The 26,322-nt window shown below is 45.8% G+C and overlaps 3 protein-coding genes across 5 annotated transcripts; 1 reads left to right on the top strand and 2 right to left on the bottom strand.

Annotated features, from left to right (window-relative positions):
• Window positions 1-4,421: 4,421 nt before the first annotated feature.
• LOC120709600 (carbamoyl-phosphate synthase large chain, chloroplastic-like) lies at window positions 4,422-10,203 on the bottom strand. Of its 2 annotated transcripts, XR_005689764.1 has the most exons (4): window positions 8,784-10,203; window positions 7,236-7,931; window positions 4,641-6,296; window positions 4,422-4,539 (listed from the first exon to the last, which is right to left on the bottom strand). XR_005689764.1 is itself a non-coding variant. In XM_039995278.1 (3 exons), exons 1-3 carry the CDS (start codon window positions 10,071-10,073, stop codon window positions 4,752-4,754), a joined length of 3,531 nt encoding a protein of 1,176 aa, XP_039851212.1. In that variant the 5' UTR covers window positions 10,074-10,198; the 3' UTR covers window positions 4,659-4,751. The 2 variants fall into 2 exon arrangements, 1 of the variants encoding a protein (XP_039851212.1); XM_039995278.1 differs by lacking the exon at window positions 4,422-4,539 and having other exon boundaries at window positions 4,659-6,296; window positions 8,784-10,198.
• Window positions 10,204-17,026: 6,823 nt separating this feature from the next.
• LOC120709601 (casein kinase I-like) lies at window positions 17,027-21,673 on the bottom strand. Of its 2 annotated transcripts, XM_039995280.1 has the most exons (14): window positions 21,330-21,667; window positions 21,166-21,206; window positions 20,441-20,510; window positions 20,195-20,343; window positions 20,004-20,099; window positions 19,822-19,892; window positions 19,551-19,612; window positions 19,386-19,449; window positions 19,210-19,294; window positions 18,993-19,119; window positions 18,811-18,890; window positions 18,666-18,726; window positions 17,963-18,102; window positions 17,027-17,857 (listed from the first exon to the last, which is right to left on the bottom strand). In XM_039995280.1, exons 1-14 carry the CDS (start codon window positions 21,403-21,405, stop codon window positions 17,561-17,563), a joined length of 1,419 nt encoding a protein of 472 aa, XP_039851214.1. In that variant the 5' UTR covers window positions 21,406-21,667; the 3' UTR covers window positions 17,027-17,560. The 2 variants fall into 2 exon arrangements, 1 of the variants encoding a protein (XP_039851214.1); XR_005689765.1 differs by lacking the exon at window positions 18,811-18,890 and having other exon boundaries at window positions 17,044-17,857; window positions 21,330-21,673.
• A 2,669-nt stretch (window positions 21,674-24,342) lies between these two features.
• Window positions 24,343-26,116, top strand: LOC120709879 (proline-rich protein 36-like). Its single transcript, XM_039995515.1, has 3 exons — window positions 24,343-24,367; window positions 24,481-25,079; window positions 25,778-26,116. The coding sequence occupies exons 1-3, from the start codon at window positions 24,343-24,345 to the stop codon at window positions 25,886-25,888; spliced, it is 735 nt and encodes a 244-aa protein (XP_039851449.1). The 3' UTR covers window positions 25,889-26,116.
• The last annotated feature ends 206 nt before the right edge of the window (window positions 26,117-26,322 follow it).

Raw genomic sequence — 26,322 nt, 5'->3', positions numbered from 1 at the left:
AAAAGTACCACACGATTAAAGCCTTGGGTTCTGATTGCACGACACAGACGGCCTCTGCTGCTGCCTCCTAACAGGCTAACAATAATTCCTAGAACTGCAAAGCATTAATATTGTCGGCAAGTTTCCCTTACCAGAGCTAAAGATAGATTCGGATCGGATACAGATGAAATCGGATCCGAATGTCATCTTTTACCACATTTTAATTCGGATACAAATGCGAATATGAATCTCATCGGATACGAATACAAAACGGATAGTTCGAATCCAGATACCTTCTCGACTTGAAACATAGAGCTATCACGAGTATCAGTTTATTTTGTCAACAATTTCATAGTAGATCAAAATCATTATACAAGTAGGGAGTAAAGGATTAGAAGATAGCTAATAAAAATGAATATAATTATCTATGTATAGCTTTTATATTAAATATATAATACTAATTTTAAAGGTAAAATAAATAAATATTTAAATACTTAATAATTAAGATATATAAAAAAGATTTTATCATTAAATAATTAATTAATTTGACTTGTATAAATAAATTTAATCATGAAATAAATATATTAAATAGTTAAAGTTATTTTTTATATTATTACTAATTTTAATAAATATATTATTAGTTATCTAGCTTCTAAATAATTTAAATAGTGTACATCATTAAGTAATTAGGTATAAAGATAAATTTAAGATTGTCTCACTAGTCACTTTTTCTTTTGCGGATACGAACAGATATGGATGTGATCGGATATTCCTCGAATATGAATATGAAATCGGATAGAAAAAAGTTCTCAAAATCGAATTCGAATGCATCCATATGACATCCATATTAAAATCGAATACGAATACGGTTATTCATATTTATATTTTAAGTAGATACAAATACGGATAATTCGAATTTTCAGCCATCCGAATCCATCCTTAACTAGACCCCAGCTGCTCCCGGGTTTGTCACGGTAAGATCACGGTGACTCCGTACTCCAAGTCTCGCTGCATCGAGTTTCATTTCGTTTCTGAATAGGTTTCAGAAATCACGTTTGACCACAGGGTGTGTGTGGATGCGCGTCTGATCGACCGGCACGAGCGCCTCCCGAGTCCCGTCGCAGGGAGCAAGGCTCTCTGCCTACGAGAAAAAGTCCAAGTCTCTGCTGCTGCCCAAGTTTTCATGGATTACAAGTCACGTCATCCGGTCTCAACGTGTGTACGGCATCGAGATTGCCAGGAGCACACACACGCGGCTAAAAAGTTCAGAACTTCAGATCATTGAGGAACACGTGCCCAGGCGCAGGGATGTGCAGCTGAATTCTCTCAACACGCGACAGTTCAATCCAACCCTGTTACCCTGCTAGCCTGGTGTGTATTCCGGCGCAGGGATGTGCAGCTGAATTCTCTCAACACGCGACAGTTCAATCCCACCCTGTTACCCTGCTAGCCTGGTGTGTATTCCGGCGCAGAGATGTGTAGCTGAATTCTCGGAAGCTTCTGCTACGACTACGACCGAGCACCGGAGCCTCAGGACCGGCTCAAAAATGGCACCATTCTGCAGGAACGACTATATATTGCGCGCTTGATGATTTTAGGATCTATCACCTGAAGCTGGTTAGTGAACTGACGAGATTGATTTCAGCCCAATAACAATCTTATTAGTAGCATGTAGTAAGCAGATTTGTTGTCCATATTCATACATATATGTACATATGCGTTATAGACTTATAACTTTTATATACGGACGCATGCATCTATGCACGATGCAAATTTACTATGAAGCATTTATTTTTATTCTTTCTTTTTCCTTTGCTTTTCTTTCTTATTATTACTAATTTGCACACTGTTTTTTATTTTCTTTACTTTTTGCATGTACATGCATGCGGACGATGATCGGGGTCATGTGAGTAGTTTTTTCTTCTTTTTCCTTTTCTTATTCTTTTATTCTTTTTCTACATTCTTTTCCTTTTCTTTTAATATTTTTTATTGTACGCATGCATATACAAAATATTTTCCTTTCTCCTTTTGTTTTACTTCTTTTCCTTTTTTATTTGTATCTTGACTTTTTTATATTTTTTAAACTTGTTTCTACTTCCTTTCATCATTCCATGATTGTATATTATTAAATATATCTTTAATTAGATTATCTACTATACAAACTATATATTCATGATGAAAAATTATGCTTATAAAATAATATTTTTACAATATAGATGCATTTGTCCTCATATAAAACTATTTATCATCGTATTACTAATTTGTTCGCAACACCATATTATTTGTTCACTTTGTAGATTAAATTGTTCCATGATGTTGACTAATTTGTTCGCAATATTTATTTTTTATTATTATCCTATGCAATCAAATGTTCGCGATGTATAATATTTTGTTCATTGTGTATTATTATTTGTTCGTTATGCTTAACCTTTTTGTTCGTACAAAATAATCAATTGTTTGTTTGGTCAAAATATTTGTTCCCAGTATCCGAAATTCTTTATTAAGTATTTAAAAAATATTTTTAAAAATTATCGTGCAAACATAGACAAGTGTAATCTTGTTTCGAAGATCTTGTTACAAGAAAGATAATAATGCAATCCAAATTTTATTTTGATGCTCAGTTTAATACTTGTAGCTCTTTTAGTTACGAATTAGCAAGCATTTGGGTGACATCATCAGTTGCATGGGCAGATTTTTTTCTGTAGATGGAAGCAAAACGCATAGTGTTAATGGGCTTAATTGCGGCCCAAATTGCTATCCAGAGATGCGCTTAAAGCGATAGTTTGAGGAAACATCGCCTCGAGCGATATGTAATCGCACCCCCATCCTGCTCATGGCTATCTGAAGATTAATGACAGTGTGGGACTAGAGGCTGATGCTCAAGTGACGAAGACAGCGCGGCTATTATGCTCCGTGTCACCGTGTGGTGCTTTGCCTAACCCGAAGCATCGCCGAAGGTTAACCAAAAGGAATAAGTCTAAATTACTCTCCTCTACTATAGCCAAAGTCTAGATAATCTCCTAAATTATTGTTTGGTTCAATTTACCTCCTAAATTATACCATTTGGTTCAAATTACCCCCTAATATAATTTATCTTTGTCATTTCTCCATATATAGGTGGAGTTTTGAGTTGAAATTTTACAGCATAATAGTACGCGCCATAACACATGTTAGAAAAAATAGATCATAATTTTATTATTATTATTTTGATAGGTTGGAATATTTAATAATACATTAATCATTGGAGTACAAAATTATATGAAAACTAATGGGAGAAAAATATAAAACTTTTTCTAAATATGCATTGTGATGTCCACTACTACGTTGCAAAATTTGAAATTAAAACTCAACTTGTGTATGGAGAAACAAAAAAGATAAATTATATTAGGGGATAAAAATAAACTAAATGGTATAGTTTAGGGGGGTAAATTTAACCAAATTATACTTCAGATGAGTAAATTGAACTTTTTCCTAACCAAAATTACCCACAACCTTGCCTTTTGTTGTGCAGGAGCCTCAATACAAGTGGGGAGAGCTCATCAGAAGGCTACTCAATGACGGCGGGTTTCCCATGACAAGGAACCTTGGGTCGCTGATCGCGGAGCCGAAGGTCGAGAGGCGAAGGTCCATCTCGTGCTTGTTGTCGCATATACCACAGCGGCAAGTGATGATGGATGGTTAGGCCTGAAGGTCAAGGTAAAGACCGCGCGAGCAGCGTAATCAAGGTGGAGTGTACAGTCGAACACTTCGACATGAGAAATTGACAAAAACACACACGTTGTAATCTCTAGACCTTTGGAAATATCGGAGGGGACATTTGAGGAATGATGTAATAAGGTAGAGGGTATAAATAGCCCCCTACAATTACGATTGTGCAATTGTTCCACTTGCATTTTATCTTCGTATATTTCTCTTTTTTCCCCATTCATTCTGTCTGAGATTCGCAACTCCGATCCCAACATTTTCGGATGTTAAGAGTCCCAACATGTTACTCGCGTCTGTAACTCTCTAGAATGTAGCCTATTATGTTGAGAGTCGGATTATAATGCTCTTTGCGTGGCCGAGAGGCCTGGGCAGCCTGCTGGCGGCTGGCGCTCCCTCCTCCGTCCGGCCTGCTGGCAAGTGGCTCACTGGTGGGCTGGCCACCGGCGCTTGCCGGCCCACGCGTGCAGGATTGCTCCGCTCCGCATACAGGCCCGCTGGCCACGCGCCTCCCCTTGGTCGCCCCGCGAGCTCGCACGCTCAGCGCAGGCTGCTGCCACCGCAAGAACGCGTGCCGGCCGGCCACCGCTGCGCGCGCTAGCTGCTGCCTGCGAGCGCGTGGCGCGCCGCGACTGCATAAACAAGAACAGGAGATAAAGGAAGGGAAGAATAAAAGAAACTCAGAGTCTTCAAATCAAAATTACTCGCTCAAATGGCAACTGGTTTTTTAACTGTGCAACTTTGCAACCAAACATCCCGCTTCCCTATTAATATGTTGCAATTCATGGTAAATTTCGAGTGTTCTCAAAAAATGGTAACTGATACTCAGCTAGTCATCCCCCACCTTTTAGCAATTATCACCGCATTCGGCAGGCTGGAGCTGGAGGCTAGAGCTGGAGCGATGTGAGAGGGAAAAACTGTAGCGCTGGAGGGCTGGAGACCAGCCGAACACAGTGTATGCATGCAGCAGGTGCACGGATGCTAACAAGTAAACATGTATAACACCGCATGGGCTGTGTTTTAGTTCGCACTAGGCTCGTATTACATGAATTAGGGGAGGGGGCATGCCTCTAAGGAGTGGTTTGTGGCGCTGCTTGCAAGTCAGGCGATGCATCAGCAGTCTGGAAGTAATCTTGCAAGGCGAGGATCTTGACCGACTTGTTCTTCTCCAGACTCTTGATAGCATCCATGGTTGCTCGTGCCCCATCCACAGTTGTGATTATTGGGATCTTGTAGGCGAGGGCTAGCCTGCGGAGTTGGAGGCCATCTTTTGAGTCTAGCGCGTCACCAGAGCTTGTTATCACCATCACCTGAATCTGATCATTCTCCAGCATATCTCTAGCGTTGGGTCGCCCCTCATGTATTTTCAGAACTGGCTCCACCGGGATGCCCTCGAGCTGGAGCACTTTGGCTGTTCCAGATGTGGCGATGATGTTGAAGCCAAGGTTCCGGAATCCACGTCCAATCTCAGCGAGGTGCCGTTTTGTCAGGTCGTTCAGGCTAAGGAACACAGTGCCATTTGAGGGGAGCTTCTGTCCAGCAGCAATCTGTGCCTTGGCAAAGGCACCAGAGAACTCGTAGTCAATACCCATCACCTCTCCAGTGCTGCGCATCTCTGGTCCGAGAAGAATGTCACAACCTTGGAATTTCTCAAATGGAAGAACAGCTTCCTTAACAGATATGTGCTTAGGAACCACTTCTTGAGTGAAGCCAAGTTCAGCCAAACTCACACCAGACATGACCAATGATGCATACTTAGCTAAAGGATGACCAATTGCCTTTGACACAAAAGGGACAGTACGTGAAGCCCTTGGGTTTGCCTCAAGCAGGAACACCTCGCCAGAAGTAGAGATAGCATACTGGCAGTTCATCAGTCCACAGACATTCAGACGCTTTGCTAGTTTTGTGGTCCATGAACGGATAACTTCTAGGCACTGGGCTGAGACTGTTCTAGTGGGCAAGGAACATGCTGAGTCACCAGAATGAATACCAGCTTGCTCAATGTGCTCCATAATTCCACCAATCACAACATTCCCAGCTGAGTCAGCCAATGCATCAATATCAATTTCAACTGCATCAATTAGATACTTGTCCACCAAAACAGGCCGTTCTGGATCTACTTGCACTGCAGTTGCAAGGTACTTGATCAGTTTTTCATCGTTGTACACAATCTCCATTGCTCGTCCACCAAGAACATATGACGGACGGACCACAACAGGATAACCTATTTCTGAGGCAATTGCCAAGGCATCAGACTCACTTCTTGCAATCCCTCCCTTTGGCTGTTCAATCCCAAGCTCTTCAAGAATTGCATTAAATCTTTTTCGGTCCTCAGCAGCATCAATTGAATCTGGTGATGTTCCCCATATCTTCACATTCCCAGTGCCTGAAGCAGAAACCATTTTGTTCTCCTCTATATACTGTTGTATAGGAAGTGCAAGCTTTAGAGGAGTTTGCCCTCCAAATTGCACAATTATACCATCTGGGCGCTCCAAATCAAGGACATTTGATACATCCTCAACTGTCAATGGCTCAAAGTACAAACGGTCACTGGTGTCGTAGTCGGTTGAGACAGTCTCAGGATTGGAGTTCATCATAATAGTCTCGAATCCAGCCTGTCAAGAGATGAAAAAGGAACAAAACATTAGTATCATCAAAAGTGATAAAAGAAAAAACAGAGGGTCATATAATCAGTGGTGGAGCATGGTCAAAACTCAAATTAATGTAGTAATGTATAAACTGGCATACAATTCAAAGTGCTATTTGCAAAGCTAAACTAATTTATTGAATTTAATTACACATATATAAGAAAGAAGTAAAATGAATAGGTTGTAGGATGGTTAGCATTTTTGCAGTTGGCTTCACAACAGGCATTGAAACATGGGCTTGAAAATTGGTTAACCAACAAGGAGTGATACAATTTCAGCGATAGAAAAACAACAGGCACTAATGGGGAAAATTGGTCACAAACCAATCAACAACTACATTCTTCCAATCACACAACCACCGATCAATAAATCAGATCAGAAATAATGGCACAAATCGATGAATTATTAAACATGTATGCATGAATTATTAAACATGTATGCATACAATATCTATATGAATCAGTATACTCCTCACATCGGCTAAACTAGCAAACCAAGTCAATAAAAAATCAGATCCAGGAACCAGGTAAGTTGATAAAAACAGAATAAATCGATGAGTGATTTAGTGTTACCCAACACCACTAAGAGTATCACCGCAAGGGTGAGAGTATATATGCATGCAGCCATGCAGATGTGCAGTAGTGCACATGCCTTAAACATAGGGTCATTTGAAAATGCTATGCATGCAGCCATGCCAATGCACATACAGTAAACAAGTTGTTCGAAAAGTCATCCCAATATGGATACAATGTGGCTCCGCCAGTGAATATGATAGAATGTAGTTGACTAAGAAAACATGCTATCTGGTTTGGCTTACTACAAGAATCCATTTATAAAGATATAGACAACACAACTGATGAAAGAGATTAGTTAAAGAAGATGGATATAAATTATGCAGAAACAAACCTCTCGGAGTGCAAATGAAGCATGACAACAGCAGTAATCAAACTCGATGCCCTGGCCTATGCGATTAGGCCCACCACCCAATATCAGCACCTTCTTTCTATTGGTTGGAGCTGACTCGCATTCATATTCATAGGAAGAGTACATGTATGGGGTGTTTGCTTCAAACTCAGCAGCACAAGTGTCAACACGCTTATATGTTGGAGTGACACCTAATGCCAAACGCCTAGATCTAACATCACTTTCTGATGAAGATGTCGCAAATGCAATCTGCTTGTCACTAAAACCCCTCCTCTTCACCTGATATAAGTCATCCTTTGACAACTGATCAAGGCTCCTTGATACAAGGAACTGCTCAACATCCACTAGCTCCTTGAGCTCTGTAAGGAACCATTTGTCAATAAAGCTAATTTCATGGATATCTTCAACCCTCATACCTTTCTTGAAAGCTGCGTAAATAGCATGGATACGATCTGGGTTAGGCACCCGCAAGCTATACTTTATCTTCTCCCAATCCCAGTCAAGTTCCTTGATAGGTCCACAACCCCATCCTGCAAAGCCAGTCTCCAGTGAACGTACAGCTTTCTGGAAAGACTCTTGGAAGGTACGCCCCAGTGCCATTGCCTCACCAACAGACTTCATCTGTGTGGTTAATATTGGCTCAGAGCCAGGGAACTTCTCAAATGCAAATCGTGGTATCTGCATAGTAAATGCTTGGTGGATCAGAAAAGTAGAACATGAAAGTTGAATTAGGACTATAAGTACAAATCCTGTATGACGAACATATCAGGTATAAATATGGGCTTTGTAACAAAACCATAAATAAGTTTATTAAGTGATTAGAATATCATTTGATTATCCTAGAGCATATTCCGACTGTAAATACTTATATGCAGCTCAAATAGCAGCATAATATGCTTTGGATAACACGAAATAATATCAAAGAATATAGCCATGAGACAGAAATTCACAGGTAAAGGCAATGCGACTGATATCAGGTTATCCTGTAAAGATTTATCAGGGAAAGGTTCAGTCAAAATACAAATCTCCAAGATATGGACATTTCATCATATAAAAAACTATTGATTGTGCTGTTTTCATCATCAAGAAAATAGTATTGTTGCCAGAACAAGATGGCAATGAAATAACACTGAGCAAGCAAGCAAAACAACTAAAATGATGACTGGGCAGTATATGCCTGCAAAAAGCTACTGCCCGTCCTTTTAAATGGTACAAACAAATACTATTGTACTGTTAAGTAGTAGGTAGATGCAAAAGGATATGCCACAATTCATTAAGTCTACCAACATATTCAACGGTCAAATAATGCATGACGAACAGGATAAGCAACTGGACGGACTTATCTGGTTCAATAAGTTTGATATTTATACTTGAAATATTAATCATTACAAGTTGATAGGTGACAACTGACAAGGACGAGTGAGCAAAGAAGATACAGAAAAGTCAAATTTGTACTGCAGATGCATATTGGCAGCGAAATTTCATTTGCACAACTCTAAAAGAGCTGAGAAATGGAGACAGAAACCATACCTTGGTGACCACATAATCAATGGAAGGCTCGAAGCTGGCAGGAGTCTTCTTGGTAATGTCATTTGGAATCTGGTCCAGAGTGTAACCTACTGAGAGCTTAGCAGCCATCTTGGCTATGGGAAACCCTGTGGCCTTTGAGGCAAGCGCCGACGACCTGGACACCCTTGGATTCATCTCGATGATCATCACCTCCCCATCCGCAGGATTCACGGCAAATTGCACATTGGAGCCACCACACTCCACACCAATCTCCCTTATGATGGCCACAGAGTAGTCCCTGAGCCTCTGGTACTCCTTGTCGGTGAGCGTCTGCGCAGGTGCCACCGTGATGGAGTCTCCCGTGTGCACGCCCATGGGGTCGATGTTCTCGATGGAGCAGATGATGACGACATTGTCGGCCATGTCGCGCATGACCTCCAGCTCGTACTCCTTCCAGCCGAGGAGGGACTTCTCGATGAGCACCTGCTGCGTGTGCGACGCGGCGAGCCCCGCCCTGCAGATGTCCTCGAACTCGGCCCTGTTGTAGGCGATGCCCCCGCCCGTGCCGCCGAGCGTGAAGGCCGGGCGCACGATGAGCGGGAACTCCCCGATGCCCTCGGCGATGGCGAGGCACTCCTCGAGCGTGGTGCCGATGCCGGAGGGCGGCGTCTTGAGGCCGATGCGGTCCATGGCCTGCTTGAAGAGCTGGCGGTCCTCGGCGGCGCGGATGGCGGGGAGGGAGGCCCCGATGAGGCGCACGCCGAGGCGGTCGAGCGCGCCTTCCTCGGCGAGCGAGACGGCGAGGTTGAGCGCGGTCTGGCCCCCCATGGTGGGGAGCAGCGCGTCGGGGCGCTCGGCGGCGATGATGCGCTCGACGACCTGCGTCGTCATGGGCTCGATGTAGGTGCGGTGGGCGAGGCCGGGGTCGGTCATGATGGTGGCCGGGTTGGAGTTGATGAGCACCACCTCGTAGCCTTCCTCGGCGAGCGCCTTGCACGCCTGCGTGCCCGAGTAGTCGAACTCGCACGCCTGCCCGATCACGATGGGCCCCGCGCCGAGGATCATGATCTTCTTGACGCCCTCCAGGCGCCCGGCCTTGCTCGGCGCGGCCGGGAAGCGCCGCACGGTGATGGCGTCGGCGGGGGCGGCGCCGGCGCCGGCGCGCGCGGAGAGGGCGCCGGCGCGCGCGGAGAGGGCGCCGGCGCGGCGCGCGACCGAGACGCGCGGGTAGGGGCCGAGGAGGTGGCCCCGGCGGCCGGCCCGGGAGGGGGAAGGCCGGAGCTGGGACGGGGTGGAGAGCGAGGTGGCCATGGCGGCGCCGAGGGAGGTGAGAGGGGGAGGCGGCGGCGGGGGCGGGAGTGGGAGGGGAGTGTCTGGATTGGAAAGGTAGGGTTTTTTGTAGCGCGGCGGATTAGGTGGTAACCCCAGGGTTTAGCCCCCCGCCAAAGACGAAATTTTCTACTGCCGCACGGAAGTCAAGGCTCGGTCGCCATGCTGCTAGCCCTGCTATGCTCCAAATCAAACTCTGCTAGGAGCCTACTAGCACAAGTGCGAGTAGTACTCAGTATTTGCATCGATGCGAACCTCAACTTGAGTTATGTTCGTTCTAGGGTATTTTTGGGCAAATTTTGATCCAACGTTTGAGGCTTGAAGTTTGCTCGATCGGATTAGGGAACGTTGCCAGATTCAGAGCAATGTAATGGAAAGATGCAGCTAAAAAGTTGGAAGAAAAACTGAACTGCAAAAGGCCTTTGTCCTTTTTTGGGGTGATGCCAGCAGCAAACGTTGCGGCGAGGTCGCAGAATGGTGAATAACAAAAGTGGCCGAGGAAGACGAACCTTTTATCCTCTTTTTAGATGGGGATAGGATTGAGAATATTTTTTTAGCTGTATTTAAGATACACACATCTCCTTGATCGTGGGCCAAAGCGACATGCGGGAAGGGTGTAATCTCACGCTAATTGCTCCACTCATGTCTCTGTAGACTGTAAAAGCCTTTGTTTTTGCCGCGCTTCAAGTAGAAAGGGATCCGACTAACAAAGTTTACGCCCTCCTGAGACAAGGAACTCTCGAAGGAACATCCAGCTCGCAAAAGGAACAAAAGTTGACAAATTTCACGAATTGGGGATACGTTTTAGTTTAGCAGGGAAACCAATTGTAAACGGCTCTGTTATTATACATATATACACAAGTCAAAGAAGAGACAAATCACACGATGAGTCACAATTTTGTGGGCCATTTTAAGTTTAGCTAAAACCTTTCGCAAAAAAAAAAGAAAAAGTTTGGCTAAAACAACGGAACGTGTGAACACGGGAGCGGCTCCGGCACAAGGTGGGCCCGCGGAGATTGGCTGTCATAAAGCCAGAGATTGATGCCGCGATAGGGAGGTAACACCATCTTAATGGTCCCTCACTCCCTCTCTTATATGGATAAAATTTAAAAAAAAACAAACAGGAATGGAGTGTCAAACTTCACGTCCAGGCAATTTGAACAATTCTTCTTTTTTATTTCTGGCGAGAAATTTGACCAACTGTTAATCATGCCATGTTCTTCTTCAGTACACTTGGTTCACGCTGAGAGGGATGTTTGGCATATTTTGTGCTTAGTTAAGGTGCCGTTTGGATTCGGTTCGTGCCGTTGCCGTGCCATCTGCACTGAAAAGAGCCTACTTTATACTGAGCCTCTTTGTGCTATTCTTTTTTCTTGATACCTATACTCAATATATTGAGTAATCGTCGAGAGGTCAAAACTGTAACGAAGCCCAATTAATCTTGTAATGATTTCGAAAACTCTCATGATCAGAACTCCTTCCGAAACGGTGCCCTATTGTCTAGGAAGGATCTTTGACCTGGGCTGCCAACTGTTTTACTTGGATCATTGTGCCATTTTTGTGACAAGCTGGAACGGGCTGAGAATAAGGTACATGACTATCGTAATACAGATATTTGGTGAGACGTAGTGTTATTGACTTGGACAAAAGCAAGTTGAGATTAGAACCCATGAAGATAACAGCAAAGGTCCATCAGTAACTATCTAGCTGACTCAGTCGAACAATTCCATTCCATTATTCAGTCATGAGCAGTCGATTTCCATCCCTTTCTCCGCATTTTTTTTGAAAGACCTTTCTCCGCATTATCAGAGGCTGTGGTTATTAGAATAATATATGGATTACAAAGTTACAGCTTTACAGTATTTTGTGGTATACTCCAAGTTAGAGGATAACCTGCAAAGTTGTATTCATTTGTTTTTACCACGGTGAGATAAATTTAATAAAAGAAAATAAAGGATACACATCACTTGCTACTTGGAACCTGCCTATGTCGCTTTGTACTGATAAGTCTCTTTTGGACATTACCATCCATCGTTAAAAAAAAAGAATGTGTATGTAGAGCCGTAACACCATGGGACAGAAAGTCAACTAAAAACAAACAAAAAAGGATGCATACGAACAATCCGGCTGTAGAAACAAGTTAGATGTGGCATCCTCGAGTTTCCACGGACACACCGAGTATTGCTTAAGATTTTATTGTTTACAAGATGTATGAAAGCGTCAGCTCACCTACCACCAGAGACGGCGATGAATGGTAGTGTGCAGACAATAACGAGATCCGTGACTAGTCATCAGCCGAACGAAAACGCAGCGTCCACACATCAAGTTCATCTTCCTGCTGGTTTCCTACGATTTGATCTCGAGGCCGTCCAAGGTCCCAACGACTACAGCGACGTTCTTACCAAGCACACACACAGATGGTGGCACTGGCACCTCGATCCCTTCTCAGTGTGCTGCTCTCAGGTCTCTACACTCTTGACTGTTGGATTAATTGTTGCCATTGGGATTATTTGGTTGGAATCAATCAAAACAAGCTTGCTCTTAGGGCAGTCCTAGTGCAGACTCCACTCGTAGAGTCTTGAGCCTCAAAGACTCCATCACAAGAAACTATACTTCTTAATGCAAAGTGTGTAATAGTAGTTTCTATATATAAAATCATTTATTATTTTTCTTCCATCACAAGATCTATGGACTCCACGCCTCCTTCACAACGCCATTCTCCCTGGTTTCTTGGGCATTGAATGGGGCGTAGACTTGAGGTCTTATTTAAAAATCAAATTTTGTTTTTTCTTCTCTCTTCAATAATTAGGGTGTCATATCAGCAAAAAAGCTATAAATAGAAGACTATAAATATAGTTAGACTCTGTGGTAGAGTCTGGTTAGGACTGTCCTAACATATGACGGGTTGACGTCCCAGGGAAAACGACCTTCAAATTCAACCGTACTTTGCGTTCAAACTCAGGTTTTTGGGCCTTGGTCTCTTGGAGCAGCCAATGCACCCCATACCAACCATCCCCGTCCAAGAATTGGGGAAATGCTTGATAGATTGACTAACATACCGTGTTTTGACGTCTGCTGCTGATTTTTTTATTTTACAAATATAAAATGTTTAATCATATATGCAAATAACACAAGATGTAAAAAGATCAGTGTCCATCACAAAGTTATTAGCAAAAAAAAAACGTAGATAAAAGCAAGTGGGAAGTCAATATTGATGATGGGCTGCAAGTTTCCTGGCCCATCACCATCTCACATCAGCGGGGGCAGCGGCGACACAAATGGGCTGCCAATACCCTCCTCGTCACAGCCTTTTTCTCACTTCTCGCTTAAAAGAGACACAAGCTTAGTTAATACTGTAGTTATTACAGTTGTTAACAACGGACTGCATGGATATGGATCTACTACGGTCCATATTTTTATATTCACGTCGAAAGTGGTATGGAGTCAGGGTGAAATCAAGATGGAAAAATGTTCATGCGACATATCAACAAATTGCATCATCGCACGTCATAAGAGCAGCAGCCACAGGACCACAACACAGTCGTAGCAGCTTGTATCTGCCTGTACTCCCTTTTCCTACGTTCAGGGATGATGTGGAGTACGATAAGAGCGTCTCCAGCAAATTGCTCATCCTCCACTATCAAAATATCTTCTCTCTCTATCTCCAATAGTTATTTTTACATTTTTTTTGATCAACCTCACCGCGGACTACCAAAATAGACTTTAGTGATTTTCTTCTTTCTCCTCCTTTTTTTTATCCTCTTCGGCCAGCACAGCAGCGCTCCGCTGCTCTTCCCGTCGGGCTGCCGCGCGAGGCGGCCGCGCGCGAGGTGGGGCGCTTAGGCACCGGCCGCCGTCGGGCCGCAGGCGTGCCGCAGGGCGCGGGTCACTGGAGTAAGGCGGCGCGTCGCAGTTTGGGCGACACCGCGCTGGGTGGAGCTGGGACGCCGGGCATGGCCGCCGTTGCGCTAGGGGTGGAGCAGATGCGCCCCGCCGGCGGAGCAATGGCGCCGGGCAAGCGGAGATGTCCGGCTCACGAAGCCAACCATTGATAGGGGAGAGAGAGCTTCAACAGCTTGCTTCTCCCCTACATCTAGGGGAGAGGAGGTGGGATTTTGGCAATTGCTCAAAATTTTTGGTATCAGAAAACCTATTGATAATCTGCTGGAGCTCCCTCTCATCTCTAAAATCTCTCAAACGGTAGTTTTTAGGTATTGAACATGAATATGAGCAATGTGATGGAGATCTCTAACTCAGGCTTTCCCCCCCGCCGCGCGCCTGCGTTCGGACACGCTGTCCGTCCGACCCTCAACTGTCCCCCTTGCACGCGGCGTGTGGAGTGTGGACGCTTCAGTTCCCCCATGGCGTTGGCGCCTCTTCGTTCTGTTTTACTAGCTGATCGATGAGATGAGCTGAACCGGCCAACCCACTCGCGCCACCTTTCCCGGATCAACCGCCCTCCATCACTCCATGCACGTCTCTTCAATCACCCAGCTCCGATCCCATCCCCCACCATTTTCCTTCCCCTTCCCTCCTCAGAGCCATGCGTGGCATCGATCTGCCATAACTGCTCCATCTCCGCGGCGGCTGATCGCTACAAAAATCATATCATATCGGCAAACGAACCGGCCGCGGAGGATTAATTAGCAGTGCGCGGCAGCAGGGTAGCCGGAGAGACCCGCCTGATCGCCTCCCACCAATGGGCATTGGCTTCCTTCCTTCCGATGGCGAGAGCGCACCCTGCGACCTCATCGTCGTCGGAGCGCGCGCCGCCGGTCGCGGCCTCGTCCTCCTTGGCCTCGTCGTCTCCCGCGCTGCTGCTCCACGCCGCGTGGGTCGCGGCCGCCGTCGCCGTCTGCGTCGCGCTCTGCACCATCCACGCGCGCAAGCCCTCGTCGTCGCGCCGGCGCGGCTCGCGGTCGGCGTCCAGCCGCCGCGGGTCCAGCAGGGAGAGCGGCGTCGCTGGTGCGGGCGCCGGCCAAGGTGTCCCCGACGCCGAGCGACACGGCGGCCAAGGCCAACGTAGCCGCCGGCGTCGAGACGGCGGACGGCGGCGGCGGCGGCGGCGGCGGCGGAGGAGGAGGCCCGGTCACGGTGATCGAAGTCGGGACGCAAGGGCCCATCGCGCCGGCGTTCCTGCCGCCGCCGGACCCGCTCCCGCCGCGCCGGAGCCTGTCCCTGTCCCTGTCCGGGAAGCACATCCGCTTCGCCGAGCGGCTCGGGAGGATACGCTCGATGCGGCGCGGCGGGTCGGGGGAGGAGGCGGCGCCGCCCGCCGCCGCGGACGCGGGGGACGACGTCTTCGTCGTGGGGTGCCGCCGCGGCGGCGGCGGCGAGGTCGGGGAGGAGGGCACGCTGTGGACCAAGACGATCATCCTCGGGGAGAGGTGCCGCGTCCCGAGCGCCGGCGACGAGGACGGCGGCGCCGACGACGCCGCGGTGCCGTGGAAGAGCTACCGGCCCAGGCAGCCGCGGTCGGTGCCGGTCACGCGGAGCAACTCCTTCGCCGGCGTGGGCAGCGCCGGCGCGCGCAGACTTGGCGATCCGCGATTCTAGCTAGCAACCTCTCCATCAAACGGGTTTTTCCTGAGGATCCATCGATAAAATGCGACGTGGCAGTCGACGGCTCCCTGCTAATCTTGATCCGATCAACCAATGGAGTATCCTGCTGCCGAGACACATTGCATGTTCATAGGCTAAACTGTTGATTTCCTTTGATGGCCCCCGTAAAAAAAAGGGTCAATTTTTTTTCCTTTGATGGGCCTTTTGTCCCCCGTGATGGGTTATTAGCAACTCTTGGTAGAGTAGGTTTATATACTTAAACCATATGCTATGGCTTGTTACAGTGATCGCTCATAGGACTGCTTTTACGTTTGCATCAAGCAAAAAAAGTCCAAAACTAATCTCATTATCCCAACATCATCACTTGGTGAGATTTTTTTTCCCCAAAGGATTTGCCTGGGCATGTATTTTTTTATTAAAAAAATGCGGGATCTTGATCATCCACTGTAACACAAACTATCTGAAACACAAACTAGTTCCATGGGGATGGTGATGGTGACTACAAGGCAAGGACAACGGTGAGGTACTGGGGGTGATGGTGGAGAGAGGACCACCATAGATGGTGATGGAGTGCAGGAGACAGTCCTGTAGAGCTAGGCTAGTGCACTTGACACATGTAGCAGCTAGAAGCAGGACGCTCGATGAAGGCCGACAAGACGAGGGGAAAGAAGACAAGCAATTGAAGAAGAAAAACAGCATAGTTGTTGTAACTCAACAAGGAAGATACACCGATTGATTGATCTACGACATGAAGTGTAGCACCAATCTTTGTTTTTCCTACTCTGGCTTTCATATACAGAATTTGGAATCATTGAAATGCACATCTTTAAGCAACAATAAATCCTATGTATATCATTTGTGTAATAAGACGTACAGAGGGCTTATTTGGTTGTTTAGCTTCACAGTTTACTTTGATAAAAGAGTGATTTGCCACGAAAATGCCAGGAATTAAGTGGTGACCTGCTGCGCCAAGGTTCAGCAAAAAAAAAAAAAAGTGATGGCCATGGTGGCCATAGGGCAAAGTCGCTTCAAATGTGATTTAGTTTGACAAAACAAATAGACAAATGTGTACGTTACACAGGACAATTTCTCCATTTCTTCCAACAGTGCGTGTTTCAGCTTTTAGAGAAGTCAAGCAACGTAAATTCCGACAAACATCTTGTCAAATTACATGGGCGTGCAACTTATAAAAGTTATATCAATAGATTCATGTCACAAATCTTTAAATAAGACATTGATTGTGCAGCTACTGCTAAGAATAATTGACAGTAAGTACACTAAACCCTAATATGCCCTATAAAACAAATGACGGGACTGCAGAACAAACACTAACCATGCTAGATTTAGGAAATGAATCAAGCACGCCATAGTTATATTTTGCTCACTGAAATAAGATGAAGGGGTTAACACTTTCACTTGAGATTGCATCCTCTCGTTACACGTTTTCTTAGATGCAAAAAGTCCACAACCTACACGACAAGCCCCCCCAAATACTAGAATAGCAATCACTTTGGTTACTTACAATTTGCAAGCCTTCACAAACAGGAATTGCATTCAGAAACCAGCAGCCTGAGTACGAGCCAGCTGACAGCTCGAGACGCAATATTATGTGGAAGGTACTAAAGCAAAATCTTAAAGCGCAATAAGAACACATTGGAACCTGTACAGAGCCTAAAACATGGCCATGATGCTTTTTGTCGAAAGCTGCTCAAGAGCATAGATAACCCATTATTTTGCCAACCAACCTGCGATGCTTTGGATCAGCAGGCTGCCTTGCAGCTCCAGCATGTAGCTTGTTGATCACAGGGGGGTAAATGAGACTGAGAGTAGCTCCAAAAGTACATCCTTGCACTTCATCTGGTTGTCAATAGATCATATAGATACATGTCCACTGGATCTAGAAGATACTAGTAGTGGATCCTATCATTGGCATCAAAATTTAGACCTTGGATGCCCCTTAAAGTGGACTCATAGTTCTTCGCGTTGGACATGAGCCTGCCAGACGATGAAAGCCTAAGCCTGGGGTCTGCATACTCCAGCATCTGCGAGGTCCTACGTGGGGGAGCATTTCTTTGGAAAGTCCCTGGGCTTGCATCTGGTGTACGACTGCGTATTTCAGCTTCGCCAGTTGGAACTCGGCTATTAGAAACAGCAGGACACCTCAAGGATCCACTTGACTGACCCAAGAAAGTTGAACTGGGGAACTATAAGTAATTTGAGGGGTCAGAAATTACATAGAAAAATCACAGGCACCTAGAGCAGTTGCCATGCGAAAAATACATGATAACAAAAAATAACTGAAAACTTACCACAGCATCTTTTGATGAGGACTGTTCTTGCCTAACTGGAGATTTCTGTTTTGAGAAGCTAACTGCATTTATTCCCGCAGGTGGAATCTGACGTCGCAAAGGATCATCGGACCACCCACTTCTCCTTCCCTCTTCAGTGCCTAAATTAATTCAGGAGAAAGTTGGCCCTAAGCAGACATAATCGACTAACATTTTTTTGTCCAGAGCGCAGGAGAGCTCCATGTCATTCCATTGAAGAAGAGAACTAAGTTACAACCACAACACCACTTCATTTAAATAATGCAAATTAAGAGATACTTTTGAAAATCCATCTTAGTCAAGATACCAGGCATGGAATAAATAGTTTTTTTTTACAAAAGTAGGTTATGCAATTACCGTATAGAACAAAAATTGGTGTACTTCTAATTTGTGTTACACATTTCTAATTGAGCAGGTATTGTTTTTTTTTGAAGTAATTTGTGCTTGTATTTTTTTTGAAGCAAATTGTGCAGGTATTGTTATCATATAGAAAAAATATTTGATGTATTCATAATCTAGGTGGGAGAACCAGAAAGACGTTGATTGCTCATTTTTTTTTTATCACCCAATTGGTGATGCAGCTCATTTTGCATGATATATCCAATCCTAAGCGCTCAAAAATCACATTCGCATACAACTAATTAATGATACGAGTATGGAATAATCAATCACAACACAGGCACACCTGACAGTCTGTTATTATTTGCCATAGGAGCCAGCCCAGAGCTTTGACCTGCTGCTGCAGCCTATAACAAGAGATCAAGTTCATAAAGATATTTGTATGTGGTTATAGACAAGTGCAGAAAGAGAGCACTATGGATTGTACAAACCATAGCACGAGGTGGAACGGCCATTTGTGACTGCTGGTACTTAATAATGGTCCAGTCAAAAACATAATCAAACTGAAATCCTACAGGTAAGAAATTTCTTCTTAGAAGGGTCTCCAATGGAGCGTATCCTCAAACAGCATGCTGGAAAACAGTAGCTATCAAGCTATAAACAGATAACCAACCCTCTCGAATAAAAAGTTCTCTGAACAATCTCTTCAGGTATTGATAGTCAGGCATATCTTCAAAACGTAAAGAGCGGCAGTAATGGAAGTAGGATTGAAATTCAGAAGGGTATCCACGACAGAGAGCCTGCAATTAAGAAAAACATAATAAGCAATAATTCCTCATTAATCACTAACTCCTCATAATCATGATTCAGTTTCCAGCAAAGATTAGCACATCAACTGAAGTGGCAATCTTCCTTTCACTAATTTTATCGTACTTCTGTTTCTTGGTCCCAGCTTTTAGACCCTGCCATGGAAGACTGGCACAGTAAGGGCAATTGTTAGAATACAACAAGTTACAGGAGGTGGGAATAGAATAACAACACAAAAAGAAGCACCCATAAGACTAACCTTCCTTTTAAGAAGTACATGAGTACATATCCAAGAGATTCCAAGTCGTCCCTCCTGCTTTGTTCTATTAGAAAAGCAGAAAAATAAAGTTACTATTTTGTGAATATAGGCATAATAGAATATAAACAAAATAAATCCAATGCTTAACTTTAAATGTTAACTTACCGACTCCAAGATGCGTGTTTACACTTGCATAACGTGCAGTCCCAGTCAAATTTTTCTTCTCTCTGCATGTCAGAAAAAATGTCATAAACCTTCTTAGGCAGGGCTAATAGTATGCCTAATCAAGTCTTCATCATTCTATCTAACAAGATTGACAAGATCTAATATACAAATGCCAGGAAGTACAACACCAATATCATGATGCAGATGAAAAAAAAGGAGAAAGGTTTAGCTGTCACCCTCAGAGTCATGGATTGAGGAACTGACATATTACCTGTATGGAATGTGCTGGTGGGTTGCACTGTCCCTGTATTTCTTCGCCAGTCCAAAATCAATTATGTATACCTGCAAGAGAACAGAGAATGTGAAAATCCCAACTACCTAAGGGAAGACCAAGACCCTCAAACCAATAAACTACGTCTGCAGAAGTGAATGCCTCAGTGCTAAAGGACTTGCCTGACTTGTTCTCTTTCCAAGGCCCATGAGAAAATTGTCTGGCTTAATATCTCGGTGCAAGAAGGACTTCTGATGAACATACTCAACCCGGTTGATCTACAAAAACTTAAACTTAAAAACACTGATATATATTTAACTAGCCAGTATCGTATTGAATAATAATGAAGGTTATGCTTGCATATATAATGTACCATTTGATCGGCAAGCATCAAAACAGTCTTCAAGGACAATTTTCGGTTGCAAAAGCTGAAAAGGTCTTCAAGGCTTGGCCCCAAAAGGTCCATAACAAGAACATTGTAGTCACCCTCAATGCCAAACCACTTGACGTTTGGAATTCCAGCTGCAAGAGAAAACAGAATGCAAGTTATAACCTAAATAAACAAAATAAATAAATAAATAAATGTAGGACAACATGACTAGAAAGGAACATGCATTACTTCCACCCTGCAGTATCCTATACAGCTTTGACTCGTACAGCAACTGAGGGTGTTTTGTCTTCACACTTTCCTGGACAAGACACAAAGAGAAAGGTCTTGTCAGTACGTACAATGCAAACCCTGCAGTTGTTTAAAGTGATAATCAAGAGAAGTAGACTGATTCATACACAAGTAATCATTTTGAAAAGTATGACATAGTGAAATGGGTTCCATTTATAGAACAGAAACAGACAAGTTAATCATTTTCAAATAGAAGCCAATCATGCTGTTTCTACTTTTTTTTTCTTGAATAAAAAGAAGTGGATTACATTGATATGCTTAGGAGAATGAGATTTACCAAAAGGGTCCGGCTGCACCTTCTTTCACACGAAATCAATCTATGAAGTTAAACTCTATGGGACTAACATGAATAAAGTTCACTAACTACTGCTCCAAGGTTTCTATGAAGGCGAGTTGTAGACAGCATTAGATTCACAAACATACATATGAAACCATGGATAAGCTTTTGCTATCAATGCCCTAATATTACATAATTCAACAAGCTAAAAACTCCCCACCAAGTTAGTAGATTTTTCCTTGAGACAAAGTACACAATCAGTTCACTACCCTAAATCGAAACTGCGTACATCAAAAGAAAGTATCTTCACTGACCAATGTATACAAGTGAACACAACAAAGGAGCTCAGGGAACATCGAAATAGATTAATCGCTTCACGTGAACTCACCAGCTTAATCGCGACCTCCTCGTTCGTCTGCACGTGAGTACCTGCAGCAACAGCACCAAACAAACAAACAAACCATCAGAACTACGGGAGAGAAAGAAAAAAAAGGCGAGAGCTTTCGCATCGGGCCGCAACATTTAAGCGCGGGGGGAGCCGGCAGCACGAACCGAGGAAGATCTCCCCGAAGGAGCCGCTCCCGAGCTTGCGCCCGAGGCGGAACTTGTTGGCCACGCGCGGCTCCATCGGCGCGTGCTCACCCGCCGGAAGACCGCTGCTGCCGCCGCCCCTAGGCCCCGCGGGGCGGGGGCATCAGGAGACGGGGGGAATCGGGAAGTGCGGGGGTGGGGATTGGGAGCTGCTAGGGTTTGGGAGGAGGATCGGAGTGCGGCGGAACCGGGGATAAATTTTTTTTTTTTGGAAGGCGGTGGTGCTTTGTTTCCGTTTCTGCGAGCGAGCGAGCAGGAGCAGAGGCCCTCACTTCCCGCAACCTCACCTCATCGGCTTCGGCTTTTGCCTTGCAGAGTTGAGGCCTGGGGGCTCAAGCGTCCCGGGTATAGATGGCCAATGGGCCGGCCCGGCCCGGCCCGGCACGATGTCGGGCTGGCACGGCCCGAAAGGCATCGGGCCGACACGGGCCGACGGGCCTCACGGGCCGTGCCTCAGCGGGCTTCGTGCTTGGCCTCATGCCCAGGCACGGCCCTGTGGGCCTTTTTTCGTGCCGTGCCGGCCCGTGAAGCCCGGCCCAATTCACCAGCCGTGCCAGCCCATGGCCCATAATGCTCAAAATATACCTCAAACACTTTAAATTTTTCACATTCACAGTTACTCAGCAATTCAAGAGAGAACACATTCACAGGCACATAACACATTCACAGTCACAACACAAGTCAAGAGACAGCAAGAATATATCAAAATGAGCTGATGTGCAATGTTGCCTCATTAAAAAACTTTCTAGGTAAAACTCACCCTTGTGAGAAACCTTAGAAAGGAAAAAAGAGTACAGCCAGCTCAGAATTAAGTGTTAATGTTATTACAATCCATAGTGGTTCAAATGGCCACCCAAAATTACAGTGAGTCCACAGATTACTCACTCATCTCACAGCAAAATAACTCTCTCAGTCACTCTCAGAGTCTCAGCTCAGCTCAGAGCCCCACCACCACCAGCTCCTTCATCATCAAGAAAGAGGTTCTTGAATGCTTCCTCCAGCTCTGTGTCCTCGGCTTCATGCTGTTCTCTTTTTGCCCCTAACTCCCAATCCTTGATGCAGGTAAGCATCTCCATGTTCTCTGGCAAGAGGCGCCGTCGCCGCTCTTCAAGGATCCTTCCTGTTAAACTAAAACAAGACTCGAAAGAGACAGTAGATACAGGAACAGACATGATATCTCTAGCCATTATAGATAGGATTGGATAGGTTAGCTTATGGTCACGCAACCAAAGAAGTATGTCAAAGTCATCATCATAAGCAGTGACACAATCACTATCTAAGTAAGCAGAGAGCTCACTAACAGCAGAGGAAGATGAACATGAAGTGGAAGAGGGAGGAGGACCGGCAACACTTGAACCAGAACCACCACGGCCTCCAAAGATCCTTCCCCATGCCTGCTTTTTCTTACCTGATTGAGCTGATGGCTGTGCAACCCTTTGAGATCTAGCTGCACCAAACTTGTTCTCATATTTTGTAAACAGTTTATACAATTCAATTTTAACATCAGCATAGTATGAACTGTAAGTGCCTCCAATACTTTCAGCAAGTAATTCCAGCACCTTAACAAACTGAGGATTATGAGCACGAGTAATGTAATCCTCCCAGGCCTGTGTCTCACCTATGCCTAATGGAAGGTCCAGCCTAGCAATCAACCGGTACAACTCAGTACGAGCAACAGAACCAGTACCAGAACAAGATCTAGCAGACAATCTCTTGCTACAATTGTTACAGATAGCAGCAACTCGCACATCATTTTCCTTGACCTCCTTGAAATCAGCCCAGACACTGGATTTGCGTTTACCTGAAGATGAGGTACCATGAGTGTCGGTGGAGCCGCACCCTGCTGCCATGGCGGCCCCTCCACCACCGTCGCCGGCACCGGCCTCGGCATCGACATCAATAACGTTGTCAGGAGGAAGACTCGGCATCAGACACCGACCTGTGCAGGAGGACAAAGGAGAGTGAGTGAGAGATAGAGAGAGATAGCCATCGATCTAGATCTAGGGTTAGGGTTAGTTTCGAGGAGTTACCTGCGCTACCGGAGCCCAGTGCCGGACGAGGGCCACCCAAAGGAGACGAGACAGAACCGATTAGAAACTGGAATCGACGGCGAGCGGCGGAGGGACTGGACAGTAACACGAACTCACATAGTCCGGCGAGATAGAGAGGACAGAGTAGAAGAAGGGAGAGTAGGGAGGGAGGAGACGAGGAGGGAGGGAGATGGAGGAGCGTCGGCGTGGTCACCGGAGCCGGGGACGGTCGGAGGCGAGCGGCGGCCGATGGATCTAGAGCGAGAGCTGAAAGCCGAGACGAGACACGAACAAGAGAGCGAGTGTGGCGGGCGGGAGGGGAGAGATCGAGTGAGTGGTTAGGGTTGGGGGGGGGGGCGTCGCCGCGTCGTCTTTTATATGGGGCAGGCCCGGCGGTGGTCGTGGGCTGGGCCGCGCGCCTGCGCCTGGAATTGGAAAAGAGCCGTTGGGAGGGGGGCGGGGGTAACGGGCCGCCACCGGGCCGACCGTTGGAGCGGGCCGTGCCCGTGCGTGCCTCGGGCCTGGGGTGCGGCCCAAGCACGGCTCGCTCCTTCGGGCCGTGCTAGCCCGGGCCCGTTGGCCACCGGGCCGGGCCGGGCTTGGGCCGGGCCAAAAAACCGGGCCCGTGCCGGGATGGTTGTAGCTCTGCCGTTTATTTCTTGGTGGCTGCGTTTTTCTCTTTAAAATATTAGCGTTCTTACTTTGAACTTTATAAAATAGTCATCTTAAAAGAATAGTATGGTTTAAAATTTTTGTTTGCAAGTGTAAGGGTCACGATATTAAATAAATCTGCACGATTTTGTACAATTTTTAACTATATATATAATAGTATAGTAGAGTGTTTATTTATGATTAATTTAGAATGTGACACGGTGAATTTGACATTAAGTAAGGGACAGGCAATTTGTTGTGAGAGATATATCTTTAGCTTATAGTTCTTACGAATGGAACCGGCCCGACATGAAAGAGGTTGTCAGAGCAATTCCAGTGGGAGTGTGGGACTGCTAAATTTGAGTGAGCAAAAGTCTATTTAAAAATCCACTTCTAAATTTTACTTACCTAAATATGAGCCTCAATTCTAGTAAATTGGGCTTTCATTTTTTTCAACTTACAACTGGGCCCCACCTGTCATCCCGATCTGCTCCATCCCCTCCTCGACATCGCTCTGCTCCCGGCCGCCATCCGCGTCGCTGCTCCGTCCCGGCGCCGCTCCGCCCCCTGCCGTCGTCCTGTTCCCGTCCTCGACGTCGCTCCGCCCCCGGCCGCCATCCGCGCTGCCGCTCCTTCACCGGCCGCGCTCCATCCCGGCGCCGCTCCGCCCCCGGCCGTCGTCCCGATCTGCTCCGCCAGCCTCCCCTGCCGCTTCCACCCGCTCCTGCTGCAGCTCGACGACGACGTCGCCGCGCTGCGCCTCGTCATCGGCAAGCCCCCGCCTGCTCCCTCGACGACGACGACGAGGCGTACTCGTCGCGCGCCCCCGCCACGAACTGCTGCTGGTGCTAGTGCCTCTTGGCGGCGCACGCAGCGACCGCCGCCAGCAGGGGCGGTAGCCTCCAGCACCAGCAGGGGCGGTAGCCGCAGCAACCTCCGGCACCACCTCGCCCGCCCTCCTCCGCCCCGACTGCTGGTAGCCTCCCTCGCCGCTGCGCCCCGCCCTCCTTGCCCATCAACAAGGAACCAGGTGGGCACCTCTGTCATCAAAAATTGTTCTTTTGATTCAGTATCACGATTAGCATGATACAGTAGGCCTAATATCAAAGGAAATCTTTGCAATTGAAGCTGGCTTGTCTTCTATCACACTTCTATCTTCCAAGTACAAGCTGATTATTTCATGATAAGAAGTGGTTATGAACTATGGTCCATGACTTCTGAAATTTCTCAGCCTACCCCGTACTCAGATAACAAATTACAATCTAATTTGCTGTGTAAATAAACTGCATATATGTATGTGTCGGAGCTTGCTTTAGAAATGCCTGAAAAATGTCATGTGAATACTGAACATGTGCTGTACTGGAAGCTCTATGAAACCAGTCTCTAATGGAGTTAAAAATCATTTAGTCAACAGCACACATGTTCACATAAAGAGGGGGGTATTACCAAGTTTCTTTGGCATCCATCCTGCCTCCATTACAAACTTGCGCATATGCAGCACCAGGTAATCAGGAAAGGTTAAAGCCAGCAGTCCTGCACAGAACATTTCTTTGTTTACAACCATTCATGCTACATGTATATATAATGTGGAAATAAGCAGCTACCCCATTGTTCATAAGATTGTACTTTGCAGTATTCCATCTCCCTCTAGCTACATTGCTCATAAGCGGTGGTGGGATGAAGAGGAGGAATCTGATGATGTTGACCTCTTCGTGGTTGGTGCCGCAGCTGTTGGAGGAGTTCCTCAAGATGCATCAAGAGATCGAGGATAAATCGACACATGAGCAGCTCCGAAACGATCTCGGTGAGCATTTGTGGGCGATCCATAGTTCTAGGTAGCTATAATTGGGATTTGTAACTGTACTCTTTTCCTATGGGCGATCCATAGTTCTAGGTAGCTATAATTGTTCATTTGTGGTCTTTAAAAAAGTATAAGCACTGCATTGTGGTGAATGATCTGTAATTCAGTACATGTTTATGTTTAATGGACACCTCCTTGTGTTCAACTGATGGTGGTTGATTGTTTCTGCCTCAGCATCATTTCATTCTAATTCTGGATTGTGTCAAGTAAATTTATCTGCCTCAGGCATCATTTAGCTAGTATCATTTCATTCTTTTCTGTTCTCAGTTTATATTGCACACCAGCTTCGTTATCTGGATTGTGTCCAAGCATGTCCAGGTAATTATTGTTGACTGTCACAGGCTCACAGCCATTTGTATCCAGGTAATTAAAATGCTGGGCAGATTTTTTCGGCAAAGCATTCTCTGAAAGC

This window comes from Panicum virgatum, chromosome 5K, assembly GCF_016808335.1.
Source record: "Panicum virgatum strain AP13 chromosome 5K, P.virgatum_v5, whole genome shotgun sequence".
Classification (NCBI taxonomy): Eukaryota; Viridiplantae; Streptophyta; class Magnoliopsida; order Poales; family Poaceae; genus Panicum; species Panicum virgatum.
The sequence above is the reverse complement of the archived record's forward strand: the minus strand, read 5'-3'. Positions and strand labels throughout refer to the sequence as shown.

What these genes read in the sequence shown, in the direction of transcription:
- LOC120709600 (XM_039995278.1), bottom strand. Translation starts at nt 10,073, where the DNA reads ATGGCCACCTCGCTCTCCACCCCGTCCCAGCTCCGGCCTTCCCCCTCC. An exon ending in TTGATTATGTGGTCACCAAG is followed by an intron (nt 7,932 to 8,783) that starts GTATGGTTTCTG and finishes TTTACTATGCAG; the next exon opens with ATACCACGATTTGCATTTGA. An exon ending in CTTCATTTGCACTCCGAGAG is followed by an intron (nt 6,297 to 7,235) that starts GTTTGTTTCTGC and finishes ATCTCTTGACAG; the next exon opens with GCTGGATTCGAGACTATTAT.
- LOC120709601 (XM_039995280.1), bottom strand. Translation starts at nt 21,405, where the DNA reads ATGGAGCCGCGCGTGGCCAACAAGTTCCGCCTCGGGCGCAAGCTCGGG. An exon ending in ATGTACTTCTTAAAAGGAAG is followed by an intron (nt 19,295 to 19,385) that starts GTTAGTCTTATG and finishes TTACTGTGCCAG; the next exon opens with TCTTCCATGGCAGGGTCTAA. An exon ending in CCGTTCCACCTCGTGCTATG is followed by an intron (nt 18,727 to 18,810) that starts GTTTGTACAATC and finishes CTCTTGTTATAG; the next exon opens with GCTGCAGCAGCAGGTCAAAG.
- LOC120709879 (XM_039995515.1), top strand. Translation starts at nt 24,343, where the DNA reads ATGGAACCGGCCCGACATGAAAGAG. An exon ending in ACCGGCCCGACATGAAAGAG is followed by an intron (nt 24,368 to 24,480) that starts GTTGTCAGAGCA and finishes CCTCAATTCTAG; the next exon opens with TAAATTGGGCTTTCATTTTT. An exon ending in GCCCATCAACAAGGAACCAG is followed by an intron (nt 25,080 to 25,777) that starts GTGGGCACCTCT and finishes TTGGTGCCGCAG; the next exon opens with CTGTTGGAGGAGTTCCTCAA.